Source organism: Nelumbo lutea, chromosome 8 (genome assembly GCF_056320005.1).
Source record: "Nelumbo lutea isolate HS-2025 chromosome 8, American lotus-T2T, whole genome shotgun sequence".
Lineage (NCBI taxonomy): Eukaryota > Viridiplantae > Streptophyta > Magnoliopsida > Proteales > Nelumbonaceae > Nelumbo > Nelumbo lutea.
This window is the reverse complement of record NC_142691.1, coordinates 58,982,426-58,998,298: the sequence shown is the minus strand read 5'-3', so window position 1 is coordinate 58,998,298 and position 15,873 is coordinate 58,982,426. Positions and strand designations below refer to the sequence as shown.

Below are 15,873 nucleotides of genomic sequence, written 5' to 3'. Positions count from 1 at the left end.
TTGTTGTTGACTTGTGGTATGTAGATAAAAAAAAAACGTTGTGGTATGTAAATACGGTTTGACTATTCTGTATTTATTTGGTCTCAACGAATCCATTATTCCTTTGGATGACAAAAATGGACATGCTAAATACGGGTTTTGGAGCAGGTACCGGGTGGAGACAATGATCACTAGGGTAAAGGTAAAATGGAAAATGTGGATCATGTATATAAAGACGTAGGTGGAGGACATTGGAGGGAGAGGGAGTGACCCGAGAGGGGGAGGAGAGGCCCGAGAGGGGGAGAGGGAGTGGCTGTGGGGGAGTGAGAGGGTTTCTGGTCTCTCCGCCGCTAAGCTAAAATGGGTATAAACCCTAATTCCCGCCTAATATTCGATCTTTCTATCTATCGCTGCATTGCCTAATCTCTCCATTTTTCAGTCTCTGCTGATCTCACTAATCTTCCAATGGCTTGTTTTTGTGGATTGAAGGTATCTCGAGAGACTCCATGCACAAAAGGCGCGCCACTGGAGGGAAGAAGAAGGCTTGGAGGAAGAAGAGGAAGTAAGTATTCTTCATCCAGATTCTCCATTTGATGGTCTGTAGTTTGTTTAACGTTTCATGATGTTTTTTGAGTCAATCGAGCTCTGGATTTGATCTGAGAACTCGTTCATAACTAGATCTCAGTTCTCCTTTTCACAGTGCTGGGTTTAAGATCTGAATCGGGTGGTCAATTTTTTTTTTTTTTTTAATTTGACTAGCTGTTGGCTTTGATTCCATTTTCCGCTTCCATAAGCCACTCGTTTGCTTTTTGATTCTGGTTCTTTGTGATTACTTTTTTTATGTTTATTGGTTAAATTTCTCCAATGCAGTCAATTTTATTACTGACGTTAGCCAATTCATTTGGTTTAATGAACAGTGAACTTATGACATTGGAGTCTTGTTGTATTCATAGATTCATAGCCCTTTGGTAGTTAAGGACATTTTTCTTTTAATTTTTTTTTGTGGTTCATTTCCTTGATTGTACATACTGTGTGCTTTGTACAGATCGTTCATGGGTTGTTCATCATTGCTGATCCCTAGCTCCTTGTAATATATATAGTCCATGGACTAGACTAATCTTTGTGCATAGTTTCAGAAATTAGGGCATGGAAAACCATAGGTATTCATAACCTCCTGATGTATAAGGCTCGGCTAGTTACAGATGTTCTCTTGGTGTCAATTTTGAGTAACACTTAAAACGGACTGCCTTCTATTTGGAGATATACCAAAACCACCTTAAGTCGGGATAATATATTGTTTATTTGGCATTAAGGGTTGATAGAAATGAAAGCCTGCCATCTTGGGCTTGGAAAAATAGTTGTTAAGGTGTCTAGGCTATTCTGGGCAAAAGTCGACTGGCTAGTAGCCTAAGTGACTGATTTCTTGGTTGATCCTTACCTTACATGATAATGGACGTGCATATTAATTATAAAAAAGCAGCAATGCTCATTTCTATTAACATTGGGTTACCACTCAAATATGGCAAATCTCATATCTAAAGATAATATCTTTTTAGATCAGTGTTATAAGGATCAGACCAAATTGGATGGTTGAACTAGACAATCAGTGACCTTTCCAGGTCTCCTATAAATGATAGTTTGAATGCGCTAACAATCCAGTTAATTGGTAAAAACCATGTCCCAATGGACATTCTGGTTTCAGGTCTGGTCCAAGTCTTGCAACATCGTTTTAAATTAATTAATTTTAATATTTCAAAGACAACAGTATGACGTAATATATATTTAACAGAGCATTGCATGTAAAAAAACTAGTAACAACTAGAGAAATCTATAATTTTATACTAATAAAAAATTTTCAAGAGTGAGAGAGACAGTAATGAAGAGGGAAAAAGGGGGACTAGCACATTTTCTATTTAGTGTATAAGAGAGATAAAGAGAAGCTGTAGAAAAAAAAAGAGGTAATTCTATCCTTCTCTTATTTCTTTCCTTTTATCTTCTTAAAACCTTGTATCTTTTATGCTTTGATGGTAAATTCCGTAAACAAAGCATAATTAATGTATTACTATATAATAAGATGTATTAATGCATAGTTGCATACTAATAATATTTAGCCATTATTAATAATATTACATTAAAGGGCTGGTCTTGTGACCTATCTGGGTTCCTTCTCGCCTAAGTGGTGTCTTGAAAACTATTCCAGTAAACTGGAAGATTGAAAATACATAGTATTATAATTGCCACTGGAATTACCTTTACTGCTTTGATTTTTCTTTCCATAAGCTGACATAATTTGCATTTTTGTTCACCTGAGAAAGATGCAAATTTGTTGAAATAAAAATGGAAATTCCGAAGATTGGAAAATCACTTCAACTGTGTTCTATAAAACATGTAAAAAGGCATAAATTCAACAGAAATGAGAATGCCAAGCTTTTGAAAAATAAGACGAATAAAACTTAAATCTAGCTAAAACTGAGGAATCATATAAATAGTGTCTTTTTTGCTTTGATTGACTAATCCAAAATTGAAAAATTGGCAGTACTGAAGTTCACTTGGCATTAATTTACATCATTCGTTTGTAGAATTTTATGTTCTTATGTTATTCTCTTTTGTGTTTGTAAGGTATGAGCTTGGTCGTCAACCTGCAAACACCAAACTCTCCAGCAACAAGACAGTGAGGAGAGTCCGTGTGAGGGGAGGGAATGTGAAATGGAGGGCACTGAGGTTGGACACAGGGAATTACTCATGGGGTAGTGAGCACGTTACTCGTAAGACACGTATTCTTGATGTGGTTTACAATGCCTCAAATAACGAGCTTGTCAGGACACAGACCCTGGTAAAGAGCGCAATTGTTCAGGTTGACGCAGCCCCATTCAAGCAATGGTATCTTCAGCACTATGGTGTTGACATTGGTAGGAAGAAGAAGGCTGCTGCCAAAAAAGATACTGCCGAGGTACTCGGAATTTAACCAGAATGTTGGTTGTTTTATTGCATTTCCTTGTATTCTTATCTAGCTACATGATGTCCTTTAGTGCTAGACTGTGGGCCCTCTTGCAAGAGTTAAATTACTCTTATTTCTTTTACTTTCTAACGTATTGTTAAAACTTTCTGTGGTTTGGAAATTACATGTTTCTCTGCATTTGAATTTGAATGTGATGTTATATTATCTTGGCCTTGATGCTTACTGATTCATTTGTTTTTAACTTCTGAGGCTTGGTGCTTGTGTGAAAAAGTGAAACAATGATATTAGACATCCGCAGGTTGAAATTCCTAGAATTACGTCATGTCTTCAAACAATGGACTTGTGATCTGTGATGTTTTGATCGAACTGATAGTTAGATGATATGATACTCATGTTCCATAGTTCTTTTCTGTTCATTGTCAAGGACTTGGTTTTGTATTTAGCTGTTGCACCAAGGTAACGAAGTGAAATTGATGTCTTGGTGGTGGCAAATTAAATATCTGCAGGATCATATATTATTCATTTATTTGGCTTAATGTCAACAATAAGTCAATAGCTATTATTATTCAGGACTTGTGAACATTAATGATTCTACAATAGGAGCTGGGGTGGGTAAAACAGTACTCATCATGGAATTGATCAACAACATTGCCAAAGCTCATGGAGGTGTATCTGTATTTGGCGGAGTAGGCGAACGTACTCGTGAAGGAAATGATCTTTACATGGAAATGAAGGAATCTGGAGTGATTAATGAACAAAATATATGTATTCTTCATCTTGATATAACATGCCCATGGAAATGGCTACTTGTCACTTGAGAATTGGGCAATGGACCAATGGTTATTGCCCGATGAGTAGATAATCGGTACTTCGTTGGTTATGGCTAGAGTTATATAAATACCCATGCTAAATCTGTTGTAACTTTTAGTTATTTCAATTTCCAAGCTAGAAGACATTCAATAGACCTCTTCTATTCCATTCTCCAGCAATCAAAAGTTGTTATGATGTAAAATTTAACAAGCTCTGTCCACCTAGATGTTGTTTTCTATAATCAGTATTCAATAGCCCTTACAGTTGTTGGGGTTGTTAATATGCTGGATGGAGCGTATGGCCTGTATCAATATTTAGAACCTTAGGCTGTTTTTGGTTGCAGTGCAAATTTATTTGCACTAGTACAAATGTATGGGAGTGCAAATGTAAAAAATTCAAATTCGTGTTTAATTTTGATTTTGATTTTACTTTTTTCTGCTTTATGTCTTAATTTACTTCATTTTTACTGCAACCAAACAAAATAAGCTAGAATTTGAAACAAAAATAGGTCAGAATTTACACTCAAATCATTTGCACTGCCATGGCTTTGCATCAGTACAAATTTATTTGCATTGCAACCAAACACAGCCTTAGTTACAAGTATTGACACAAAGAACAAAGGTTCCTTTTAGTTTTTGCTCGTGTATTCTTGATCCATTATTATTTTTGTCGTAAATTAAAGACCTTGGATCTTGATTTCATGTCTACTAGGGTCAGGAAGGAGATGGTACTACAGAGGAAACAAAGAAGAGCAACCATGTCCTTAGAAAATTAGAGAAGCGTCTGCAGGGTCATAAGCTTGATCCCCACATTGAGGAGCAGTTTGGCAGTGGTAGGTTGTTGGCGTGCATTTCTTCTCGCCCTGGACAATGTGGTAGAGCCGATGGGTAAGTAGAGTAGGAAGAAAGCAAAAGTGTCATATTCAATCCAAGCACTTTCTAGGCCACATGTTAATTTTCATTTTTCACTTTTTTGCTCTTTGAACTTTTCTTAACAGATACATCTTGGAGGGAAGGGAGCTTGAATTTTACATGAAGAAGATTCAGAGGAAGAAAGGCAAGGCTGCTGCTGCTTAATGTTTTGTTTACTTGTCAAATTTAGATTACTCTGTTGTTTTCCTTTGTCTAGGAACATATGTTATTTGATTTGATCACAAGTGATACAATGTTCCCAAATTTTGCTAATTCTCTTTTAAGCTATTAGAGAACCCTCAGATGTCTCTATGTTCTTTTGAAAGTTGTCTGATGTCTCTGTTTAATCTTGCGCAAGAGCAATGCTTGAAATTGTAATGGTAGGAGAGGTACTAAGGCTAGGTACTAAGGCTATGTTTGGTTTGAAGGAAAAGGTAGGGAAAGGAAGGGAAACATAGGGAAACCTATTCAAGGTTTGTAAAGGTTTCCCTATATTTCCCTACTTTTCCTTCAAACCAAACATAAACAAAAGGGAAAATCCATGATGCGAGAAAGACATGGTATGAAAAGAGTGTTGACCAATCAAAACCCACCTATGAATTTTGATAAATAACACGAAATTGGCTACCATGTTTATGATAAAATACAAATACAAATATTTAGATCTTTTGCAAATAGATCTTGGAAGATCAAATGTAATGTGAATGGCTTGTGTGTGGGCCACAAGCCTTTCATTTAATACGTGGGATTCACATATATTTTCTAAGGTGGGATCCATGTACCATTGGTTGACATGTATGTGGGGCCTATATACATTTTATAAGATGGGCTTGACATACCATTGGTGGACATGTATGTGGGGTTCATGTGTTGACATGTATGTGGGGGCCACTAGACCTGTTCATGGGTCGGGCTTTCGCTCTGTATTAACAGATTTTTCTAAGGCCCGAGCCCGAGCTTGGCCCGACCATCGGGCCTATAATTTGGGCCTGAGCCCGATCCTCATAAAAAGCCCGAAGCTCAAGCCTTGGTCTGAGTTCGAAATTTAGCCCATATTACTACTGCTGAAGTGGTTGAATAAAGAGTAAGAAATTATAAAGAAAAAATAAAAAATGTATATATTAAATTATAAATATATATTTTAATAAATATTATATTATTTATATATTTTATATAATATATAAAATGCATATTATGTATTTTATAAAATATATAATGTTGACTCGGGCCGAGTCGGGCTTTTTTGACAAATCTTGAGCTTGACCCATAACACAATTGGGCTTACCGTGTTAGGTTCGAGGTCAGGCCAACTGGGGTGCGGGTCGGGTCGGGCTGGGCCATTGGGCTACATAGCCCATGAACAAGTCTAGGGGCCACGTACATTTTACAATGTGGGCTCGACATATCATTGGAGGCCATGCATGTGGGGTTCATGTGTGGACATTTATGTGGGGCCCATATACATTTTACAAGGGGGTCCCACATGCCATTGGTGGACATGCATGTAGGACCATGTGTGGACATGTATGTGGGATCCACATACATTTTTCACGGTGGGATTCATACAATTGGTGGACATGTAAGTAGGGTTCATGTGTGAACATGTATGTGGGGCCCACATACATTTTGCAAGGTAGGCCCCTCATACCATTGGTGGACATGCATGTAGAGTCCATGTGTGGACATGTATGTGGGGCCCATATATATTTTACAAGGTGGGCCCTACATGCCATTGGTGGATATGCATGTAGGTCCATGTGTGGTACATGTATGTGGGGCTTACATATATTTTACAAGGTGGGTCTCATATAATACCTAATGTGGGCCCATATGCATTTTTCAAGATGGATCCCGCATAACATTGGTAGGTCTCACTTACACATTCAAATAGTTTTTGTTGAAAGATAACCTATTTTCTCCCAAGCGTGTGCATCGTACCATATGTTCAAAGAAGACGTGACACTAAAAAACTAAAAGCTTCATTTGAAGCTTGAAAAAGCCCAAATTCAAGCTTCTAGCGTCTTTTATGGGCTGGAGCTTTTCCCAAATAGATATTTCTATTACCAAACCGGAAAAGCTCAAAATTCAGGCTTCTAGGCTTCTAAATAGCCCGAAGCCCACGTGGAAAGACTTGCCAAACACAGCCTTTGTTTTTGTACTATTTTGTTTGTATCTGCACTTCATATATTTGTATTTGTACTCTTCACAAACTGGGCCCAAATTTCTTATTTGCACTTTACATAATGTATTTGCACCATTCTAATTAAGTGGGTTTGTAAAGTGTACAAATACAAATATTTAGAACGCAAAACTTTGTTATTTTATATATCTGTATTTGTATTATTCAGGCCCAAATTTCTTATTTGCACTGTACATATTGTATTTGCACCCTTCTAATTAAGTGGGATTTGTAACGTAGGGAAACCTGTTATTGCTTTTTCTGCAATATGTTTTTTTTTTTTTTCTCAAAACCCCTCTACTATCATATGTTTTTGGTTTTGTAGAAGTATATCACTAGTAGGGACTTGGCGATGCATGGGCTTTATTAAGTGAAACTTAAACAATAAAAGCACATAACAGTAAACAATTGTTTTATATTTTGATCTTTTAAATAATTAACTAACGGGACCCGTGTGATGCACGGGAATGCTTGAAAGTTCAATATGATGATAGAAAAGATTAAATTGAAATGAAAATATATTATTTAGAAATGGAAATTTAACCTGCATCAAGCATCCCGGTGAGGAGAAGAGACAAGGAAGACAACAAAAAGAACTCACCACTACTAAGAAATACAACAAAACCACAAACACTAAAGAAAATATTATAAAATTGGTAAAACCCCAAGTTAAATTTTCACTCCATGAAGTATGCAAACAATTCTTTTACCTTAAATAAAATTGCTAAAAGGATACTGGACCAATTTATTAATGCAAAACCGGAATTGTTGTGGTTGGTCAAAACAAACAATATAATAGGTCTCCTTTAAATATCTCTAGCTTCTTCATTATGAAGTGTTAATTGCATATTAAAGATGATTAGGAGGAAAACAATTTGTACATTGAATAGTAATCATTAAAATATTATCAAAGACCAATGAAAACAAAGAAACACATTCATGCAATAATTATTGTTATAATACAAAAATAACAATAATTAATTTCAGTTAGGTTTATTCATAAAACTTATGAAACTGACCAACTCGATTAATTCAACCTGAGTTGGTCGGTTTTCTAGTATTTTGTGTCGGCTTTGGTTCAAAAAAATTTCCAATTCGACCAAGTTGGATCAGTTTCACTTTGACCATTTGTAAACTGACCAAAATCGAATGACCTAACCATAGATATATATTAATATTTTATATTTTAAATAATTTTTAATGTAAAAAAGTGAGAAATTTCCCATATTTCTTAGTCTAAAATGTTTTATTTCATAAATCTAAATTTTAAATTTATTTTTAATAATTGCATTGTAATTTTTAAAATTAAATTAAAATTTTAAATTTAAATCTTTTGAACCGATTGACCTTTTGTGAAAACCGACCCAAACTGATACAACTTGAGTGGTTCGATTTTCATAAAAAGTGCCAGTTTCAGCTAACTAACTCCCCAACTTGACCAGGTCAATTTGGTTGGCCAAATAGCCTATGGCCAGATCAAACCAACTCATGAACACATAATTTTAGCTAAATTAATAATATTATCTCCAATAAATTATAATACTTTAATCTCCAACAATTATTGAAAATCTATAGCAAAAATACACAATTATTAAAAATATATTGATTAATGAAAAATACAATAATTACTACAAATATATTAACTTAGTCAATAAATAGTATAATCTTGAATAATAGTTTAATGTCTAATAAATATTAATTAATTAATAACTTATAAAAAAAATACAATAAATACAATAAATTAAATTTTAAAAATTCAATAATAGTAGTTTAATTTCCAATAATTATTGAAAGTTTTCTGTTAAATAACAAAACAAAATAAATTTATACATAATCGTTGAAAATACATGTATCACAATAAACAATAAATAATTACTGAAATACAATAAATATTAATTTTAGTATATATAATTATATAATAAATATAGATTAAGAGATTAAAATTATTATTAATAAATATTATTTTTTTTAAGTTATTTTCTTGAATTATTACTTGATATAACTGAAATTAGTTATTTACAATATTATGTAAAAGTATTAAATTATTATTCATTTCAATATTATGCTATAATTATTCTTCTACTTTTTAGATTTTTTTAAATTTATTACATATTTCTTTATTTTAACTATTTAAAATTGAGTTATGTTAAATATTTTGTTATTTAAAATATTTAGTTATTTAAATACTTAAATAACATGTAAAAATATTTATATTTCAAAAGTATTAGTTACTTACTGGATTTCATTATCTATAAAACCATAATTTATACTATTATTACATAATTTAATTATTAATGTTTTAATATATTAAATTATTATTAATTTCTATATTATGTTATAATTATTTTTCTACTTTGAAGAAATTTTTTAATTTTATTACATAATTCCGTTATTTTAACTATTTAAAGTCTAGTTATGATAAATATTTAATTTTTTTGTTATTTGAATTTTATTTTTTATAGCTATTACATATTATTAAATATTTGAAAAAAATTAACTTGATAATCCCGAAAAACATAATTTAAGTTGTTAGTACATACTTCCGTGATATATTTTGTAATAATATAAATTTATTTTTGTGTTTCTACTAAATAATTTAAAGTTATTATATATCTTTTTAAGAATTAAATAATTCTTAATTTTTTTATCCAAACTTTATTTAAATAGATATAGATAAAAAATAGGGGAGAGGATAAATAGGAATTTGAGATAATTTAGGAGAGAAACTCTCTACTAAATTAGAAATAATTTTAGAGAAAGTGGGGGATAATGGGGGAGGTATTTTATGAGAAAATTTAGGAGAATAGATTATTTAGGTTCTGAGAAAATGCATCTCATTGGTTGTTTCAAAAAGGACATGGAATAAAAAATAAAAAATTGAAGAAAAAGAGAAAATATCTTGACCGCATTATCCCCCACTTTCTCCAAAATTATATATATAGATAGATAGATAGATAGATATCCCATGCATCTTGATAGTTTTGAATCATGTATCGAGCCCTTTCAATAAAAGACGAGGGAAGTATCTATGACCAATTGAGAATGTATGTATTACAATTTGTTACAACATCTTGCAATCTTTGGTGTAACTCACTCCATAGTTGTTTTTTATTTAATCTATAATACCTTAATGAAACAACTAAATATTGCTAAAATTCTCATCCTCTTTGCAATGTTAGAACATTACACCCATCCTCATTGTATGAAAATAACTAGGGGTGAGCACATTTCGGTTAAAACCGAAAAACTGAACCGATATTTCGGTTTCGGTTGAATCAGTTTGATTTATTCGGTTATTCGGTTGGTTTCAGTTTTTGTATTTGCTAAATCGTTTAACCAAATTAACCAAACTTTATAATTATATATTATTTTATATTAATATTTAATAAATTAATAAATAATATATAATAATATAAGTAATTAAGTATACATTGAAATTCGAATTTGAAGATACAAATTTATTTCCTAAGAAGGCAATAACGTGAAAGATATACTTCCTTCTTACTCACGAAAGCATCAAAACAATTAAATAACAATGCAAAACAAATTAGGATTCAGGAGTACAGCCTGTACAAGACTCTTCGTCTTCTTCCCTTCCGCACTCCACCACCGCACCACACTCCTACCTCACCTCGTATGTCGTACCTCCAGGCTCCAGTCTCTCCTGAGTCCTAAGTTGAAAGCAGTGCATTTCACTTAATCAGTTCGGTAGTTCACCGGTACAGGACTCTTTGTCTTCTTCCTCTTCCACACTCAACCATTGCACACAGTTTGGTAGTTCGCAAGTAGCCCAGTTTAGTTCTTCCTCTTCACTGGTGCCAGGTAACTCTGAAACCTTCTTCTTTTCTTCTTCTTCTTCTTCTTCTTCTTCTTCTTCTGCAACACCAAGTCACCAACACATAGATGAATACCTTGAGTCTTGAGATGATCGAGCCATTCCTCATCTCAGATTGCGGCTGGCACTTGGCTCAGTCTTCTTCTTCTTTTGTAGAAAAGAAAAAAAAAAACATCCATAGTTTGTGAGAGAGGATGTGGCTCTCATGTGTTCCATACACATGAAACCCACAACCACAAGCAGTGTTCGCAGCAGATCCTTGTCTCACAGTCACAACTAACACACCCTCACAGCCTCACTCATCCATTCCATCCTTGCGTCTTGTTCCTACGGACATGTGATAATTTGGAAGGAAGGAAATTACAGTCAAGCACTCAAGCTCATGTGATGTTTTGTCAGTTTTTACAATTTTCGGTTTAATTGAAAAACCGAATTAACCAAAAAAAATTTTGGTTTGGTTTAACCTAACTTCGGTTTCGGATCAATTTCCATCATTCACATTTCTGAAAATTCGACTTATTCGGTTCGATTTTAAACCGAACAAACCATTTGCTCACCCCTAAAAATAACAATGGATATTATAGCGGCATGTAGCTTAGATGTGTCTTGTCAATTCTTTATAGTATTGATTATTTAAAGTTTAGACAGTAATATCAAGATTGTATGGCCAGTTATATATTACTTGTTATTTGGATCCCTTTTGGAGAATACACATATGCAAATTGATTTGCATGGGTATGGGGAACAAATTCACTACATAGAAAAATACTCTTACATAAATGTTAACATTAATTGTTCACAAGTTTTGCATGATATTGGGGTTCAAATTATCACCATTACAATCACATCGACTATCATGAATTCATGTTTAATGTTATGGACATATAGATGAGCAAATTTCGATTGCTCTTCATCTATCGGAAGTAGAGATGTAATTTTGTGGTAATTCAAACTAAGTAAAATAAGTTTCACAATGAGCTTCAAGGGGATCTCTCTTGAGTCGACATTTTAGCATGGAAATTTGGACAAATAAAAGATGGTGGACCAAAGTCCTTCCGTTTATTGAATGTAACTCTCTATTGTCTAATAGCACGACAGTTTACAACTCCTATATGGACAAAATGATAGTTGAGTTTGGTTTATAGATTATATATTTTCTTGCTTTCTTACAATAATTAATATTGTGAGCAATCATGTCAGCTCACTTGGGAGGAGGAGATGTTTCTATTGTTCTAGGGATGAGAACTCTCTTGGAGAAAAGCTAGTAACTGATCCATCTTTTCATGGAATACATGACAAAGGTTGGTAATGGTTCAAAAAAGTTGGAATGTGGAATTTGATAGTGGCCCCTAACACTTCCTACAAATAGATATTGAGATGTAAAGCATAATGGGTTTAAATGCATAGCAAGTAAACAAGGGTATTTATTAGGAATGGATACTCCAAATCATTATTTAGCATTCACCAATATCCTCTAGGACTCATTTTCCCAATACTAGGCAGTAAATTGTACAAGGTGTTCAATGTATGGAGTCCCTATTAATTTATATAGAACTTGTGCCATTTGTGCTCTAGAAAATTGCAACTTCTTACTTGAGGGACGCATCCTAGACAATCACTTGGATTTTCCCCTTTGTTCTCGATCTCTTTGTTGCCTATATAGTCTTGCCTCGTTTTAGGATTCAGCAATAGATGACTCTCCTACAAAGTTCAACGAAGAATGAACATGATACCATCAAATCACCATGATTTACTTCAGTAGTTTGTAGTAGTCGTTCAATGAAAGTACAATGTGGAGTGGAACTACCATGGAGTTCAATGTAAACACCTAGCACTTCCTACAATTTACAAGTTTGGATATGTATAGGGGTTGATGGAATTAAGCGCACATAAACAACTAACAGGTGAGATGGTTATTTGACATTTCACCACCAAGGTTCAAAGTATGACACCGATACGTTTCATTCTGGGACCCCTCCGATACACCCCCATCGGGGGTCTGACTGGTTCAGGGGGTGGAGGAGCCCTAAACCAGCCCCTTGAACCGGTTTTGAAAAAAAAAAGAGTATTGATTCACCCGATATGCCCCTACTGGTATATCAAGCGTATTGATATATCAGACCTTGTTCACCACTATCCTTTGCCATTTGTTTTCCCAATATTTGATGCCTATGTTCAACAACAAATTGCTGGAGGTGTTCCTATGAATTTGCATGGAAATTGTGACATTAGTATAAGATACAATTGAAAGTCTATATGTAATGAACAAAGAAGCAATCAAATTTTACCTTTGCTACATTAGAAGTGTGAGCACTTGTCAAGTTGCTTGGGCACTCCACTGGAATTGAATGTTGGAAGTAACATTGGTGTCACTAATTTTCATGTTAGCCTAGAAAGTAGTCGAGTCGAAGTTGAGAAGGGGAGTAGCTTGACATAATTCTAGGTGGACGATAAGTCATTAAGAATATAAGTGGGGAGAACATTTAATGATTCTTTATAAGTGGAAAGTACACTGGGTTGTTATACTCTCTTGGTCTTTTTTAGCACCACCCCTTTTTTTAGTTTAGATTGTCTACCATTAATTCGATATAGAGTATGGGTAAATACATGTTTATACATAAAAGGGTTAGAATGGTATCGAAATACATGTACATCATGTCACGTATAAACCAATACAATAACCAAGGAAAACAACAACGTACCAACTATAAAGCAACAAAGCAACAGGAGTGATTGTGTAGTGCATTTATGTGGGCATAAAAGTATATGTGTGTATATAGATAGATACTAATATCTAAACATCCATCCTTTAGATACATACTCAATGAAAATAGTACAATGAGAGGGAGAAAGTGAAGCCAAAAAAAAAACATTAGAGAAAAAGAGGGGGAAAGCTAAAGATGAAGAGTGATTGCATAGAAAATAAAGGGAATAATTTTAGAATAGTGTGGATTGTAATAATACCAAAAAAAAACTTATAACCACGGGGGGAGGGATAAAGTTCATGAAGGGAAACTACACAGAAAATAGACTGTAGTTTTTATTTTTGGCATTGAATTACTCGCCTTTGCCCCATAAGGGCCGTATGTCTATATTCCTTGACATACTAAAATACTTTTTCTAGCATTATTAATAACTTTTCTCAAAGGTGGTGAGAGCCGACAGTGGAGCTCGAAACTGCATCTCTACTACGACTATCCAGTTTACGTGCCAACCAAGCCACCACTTCGTTGGCAAAATGAAATGTTGTTGAGTCAAGAGAATAGCAAGAGGGAATAGTGTTAGACAGTGTGTTCTTACCTCTAATCAGATTGATGTACATAAACATTTATTTGTAAATGAATAAAGTACATTATTATTTTATGTTAATATTGGTATATCTTTTGTGTATTACTTTTAAATTAGACACTTATGAGACTCGTATTAATTTAGAATGTTTTCAGTTTTACCCTAACAAGGTTGACACTAAACAGTTGGAGCAACTTGTCTCAACTGCTAGGGTTAAACCCCAAGCACATGTAGTATGTGTTTGGAAGAAACACTGAATTTGGACCGATTTCTAGTTATACTTTGGACCTTGGAGATAGATTGACAAAACTAGAAAGTTACATATAACCGTAGACTTGATTATGGTAATGCACTAGGTGTTGGACTTGATTGTCTTTGATGTGCCAATCAGTGAGATCCATCAAGAGTCAAATACCTAGGCATGTTGGGGCAATTTGGAAAATCACCTGAGTGGGTGATCATAGTGATAGGATTGACCCATTTGTTAGACAAAGTGAATATTGGGGTTTATACTATCTCTGATGCAAACCTAAACTATTAGTAGTGGATTTTAACTGTATTTAACACGTGGTTTTGCAAAATGTATTTATATATTATATATACTACTATTTTATGAAAAAAATTTTAATCTTGGGATCCATCTGAGCAGAGAGTGTGGCACTACACTTTGTACTTAGGGAAGAGGTTATTCCCTGTCAGGCAGTGTTTTGATCATTATGGGTCGAGAGGTTAAGTGTAAGAGACCATTACAAGACTGATTATCCAATGAGCTTTATTTCACTTAAATCCATTATCCTTGGGTCTTCATAGGGTGACTGAATCCAATGATCATTTAAGTGTAAATGTTGGGCCCAAACTAAGCCCATGCTGCTTGGCTCAAGGGTTCATTGTTTTGAAGATTGAATTCGATATAGCCTCTTTTAGAGGTGGGACCGGACCCTTATGGACTTGAGAGAGACCTTTTTGGGGTCCCACGCCATATAGTATTAGGTCTAAAGTGGCCTGCAACACCTAGGGTCATGAGCCTTTGAAGAAAACGGGCCAAAGGCCCAATGTTAATAAGATTAATTAAACTATCGAATTGTCATGTGATTTGGGTCAATTGGTTTTGGATATGGAGCACTTATCCTCTCAACAGGACACCGTTTAATTGTTAAAGCAGTTCAGATAATCTCCTAATTAGATTAGGAGTGTGCTTTATTAAGAGATAAAAGGAGAAGAGGGTAAACAAGAATAGACTACCTCTCCCTCTTGTTCTCTTTTGTCTCCTAGAAAACCTTAGAACGATCAAGGCTTTAAAGAACTAATTTAGATCGGTTTTCTTCTTTGTTTTTGTAAAAAAAACATAGAAGAATAGCAGGCTCAATTACCCTACTCGATCCAAGCAAGTTGGATAGTAGATTTGTTGAAATCAAGTGTTATTGAATCCATTCTTTGTACATTGTGCCATCTTTAGTTGAAGGCCGATTTTAGGACTAAGAACGATCTTGAAAATTTAGATTTCAAATTTACTAGGAATTCGATTCCTATAAATGTTAGAAAATTTTTTGAAAATTTGGCCAGCCATCTAGCATGGTTCGGCCATCCATTTGATGGATTGTAACTCTACTCCAACAAATAGGACAAGGGAGTGGGGGAAAGTAAGAAAGTAATTACTATAGGTAGGCCTACCAGTCAGGTTGGGTGGGTCGGATTCGGGTTGGGTTGGCAAATGCTAGACCCTAACCTAGCTGTTTGTGTTAGGGTTGACCCACGGGTCAACTCGGGTTATCTCAAAAATTAATTGGAAATTTAAAGAATAAAGAGAAATACAAAAAATGCCAAAAATAAAAGGAATTAAAAAACTTAGAACATTCAACAATTCAAAAAGTAAATGATAAAGTGTAAAGAGTAAATAGTAAAGATTAAAGTG

The 15,873-nt window shown here is 34.1% G+C and overlaps 1 protein-coding gene across 1 annotated transcript; it reads left to right on the top strand.

Annotated features, from left to right (window-relative positions):
- Positions 1-206: 206 nt before the first annotated feature.
- Positions 207-4,984, top strand: LOC148844414 (small ribosomal subunit protein eS8-like). The gene is made up of 5 exons (XM_088956743.1): positions 207-343; positions 469-541; positions 2,599-2,929; positions 4,460-4,635; positions 4,746-4,984. The coding sequence occupies exons 1-5, from the start codon at positions 340-342 to the stop codon at positions 4,822-4,824; spliced, it is 663 nt and encodes a 220-aa protein (XP_088812869.1). The 5' UTR covers positions 207-339; the 3' UTR covers positions 4,825-4,984.
- The last annotated feature ends 10,889 nt before the right edge of the window (positions 4,985-15,873 follow it).

Coding starts and splice junctions, on each gene's coding strand:
- LOC148844414 (XM_088956743.1), top strand. Junction 2,930..4,459: donor CCAAAAAAGATACTGCCGAG/GTACTCGGAATT, acceptor CATGTCTACTAG/GGTCAGGAAGGAGATGGTAC. Junction 4,636..4,745: donor CAATGTGGTAGAGCCGATGG/GTAAGTAGAGTA, acceptor TTTTCTTAACAG/ATACATCTTGGAGGGAAGGG.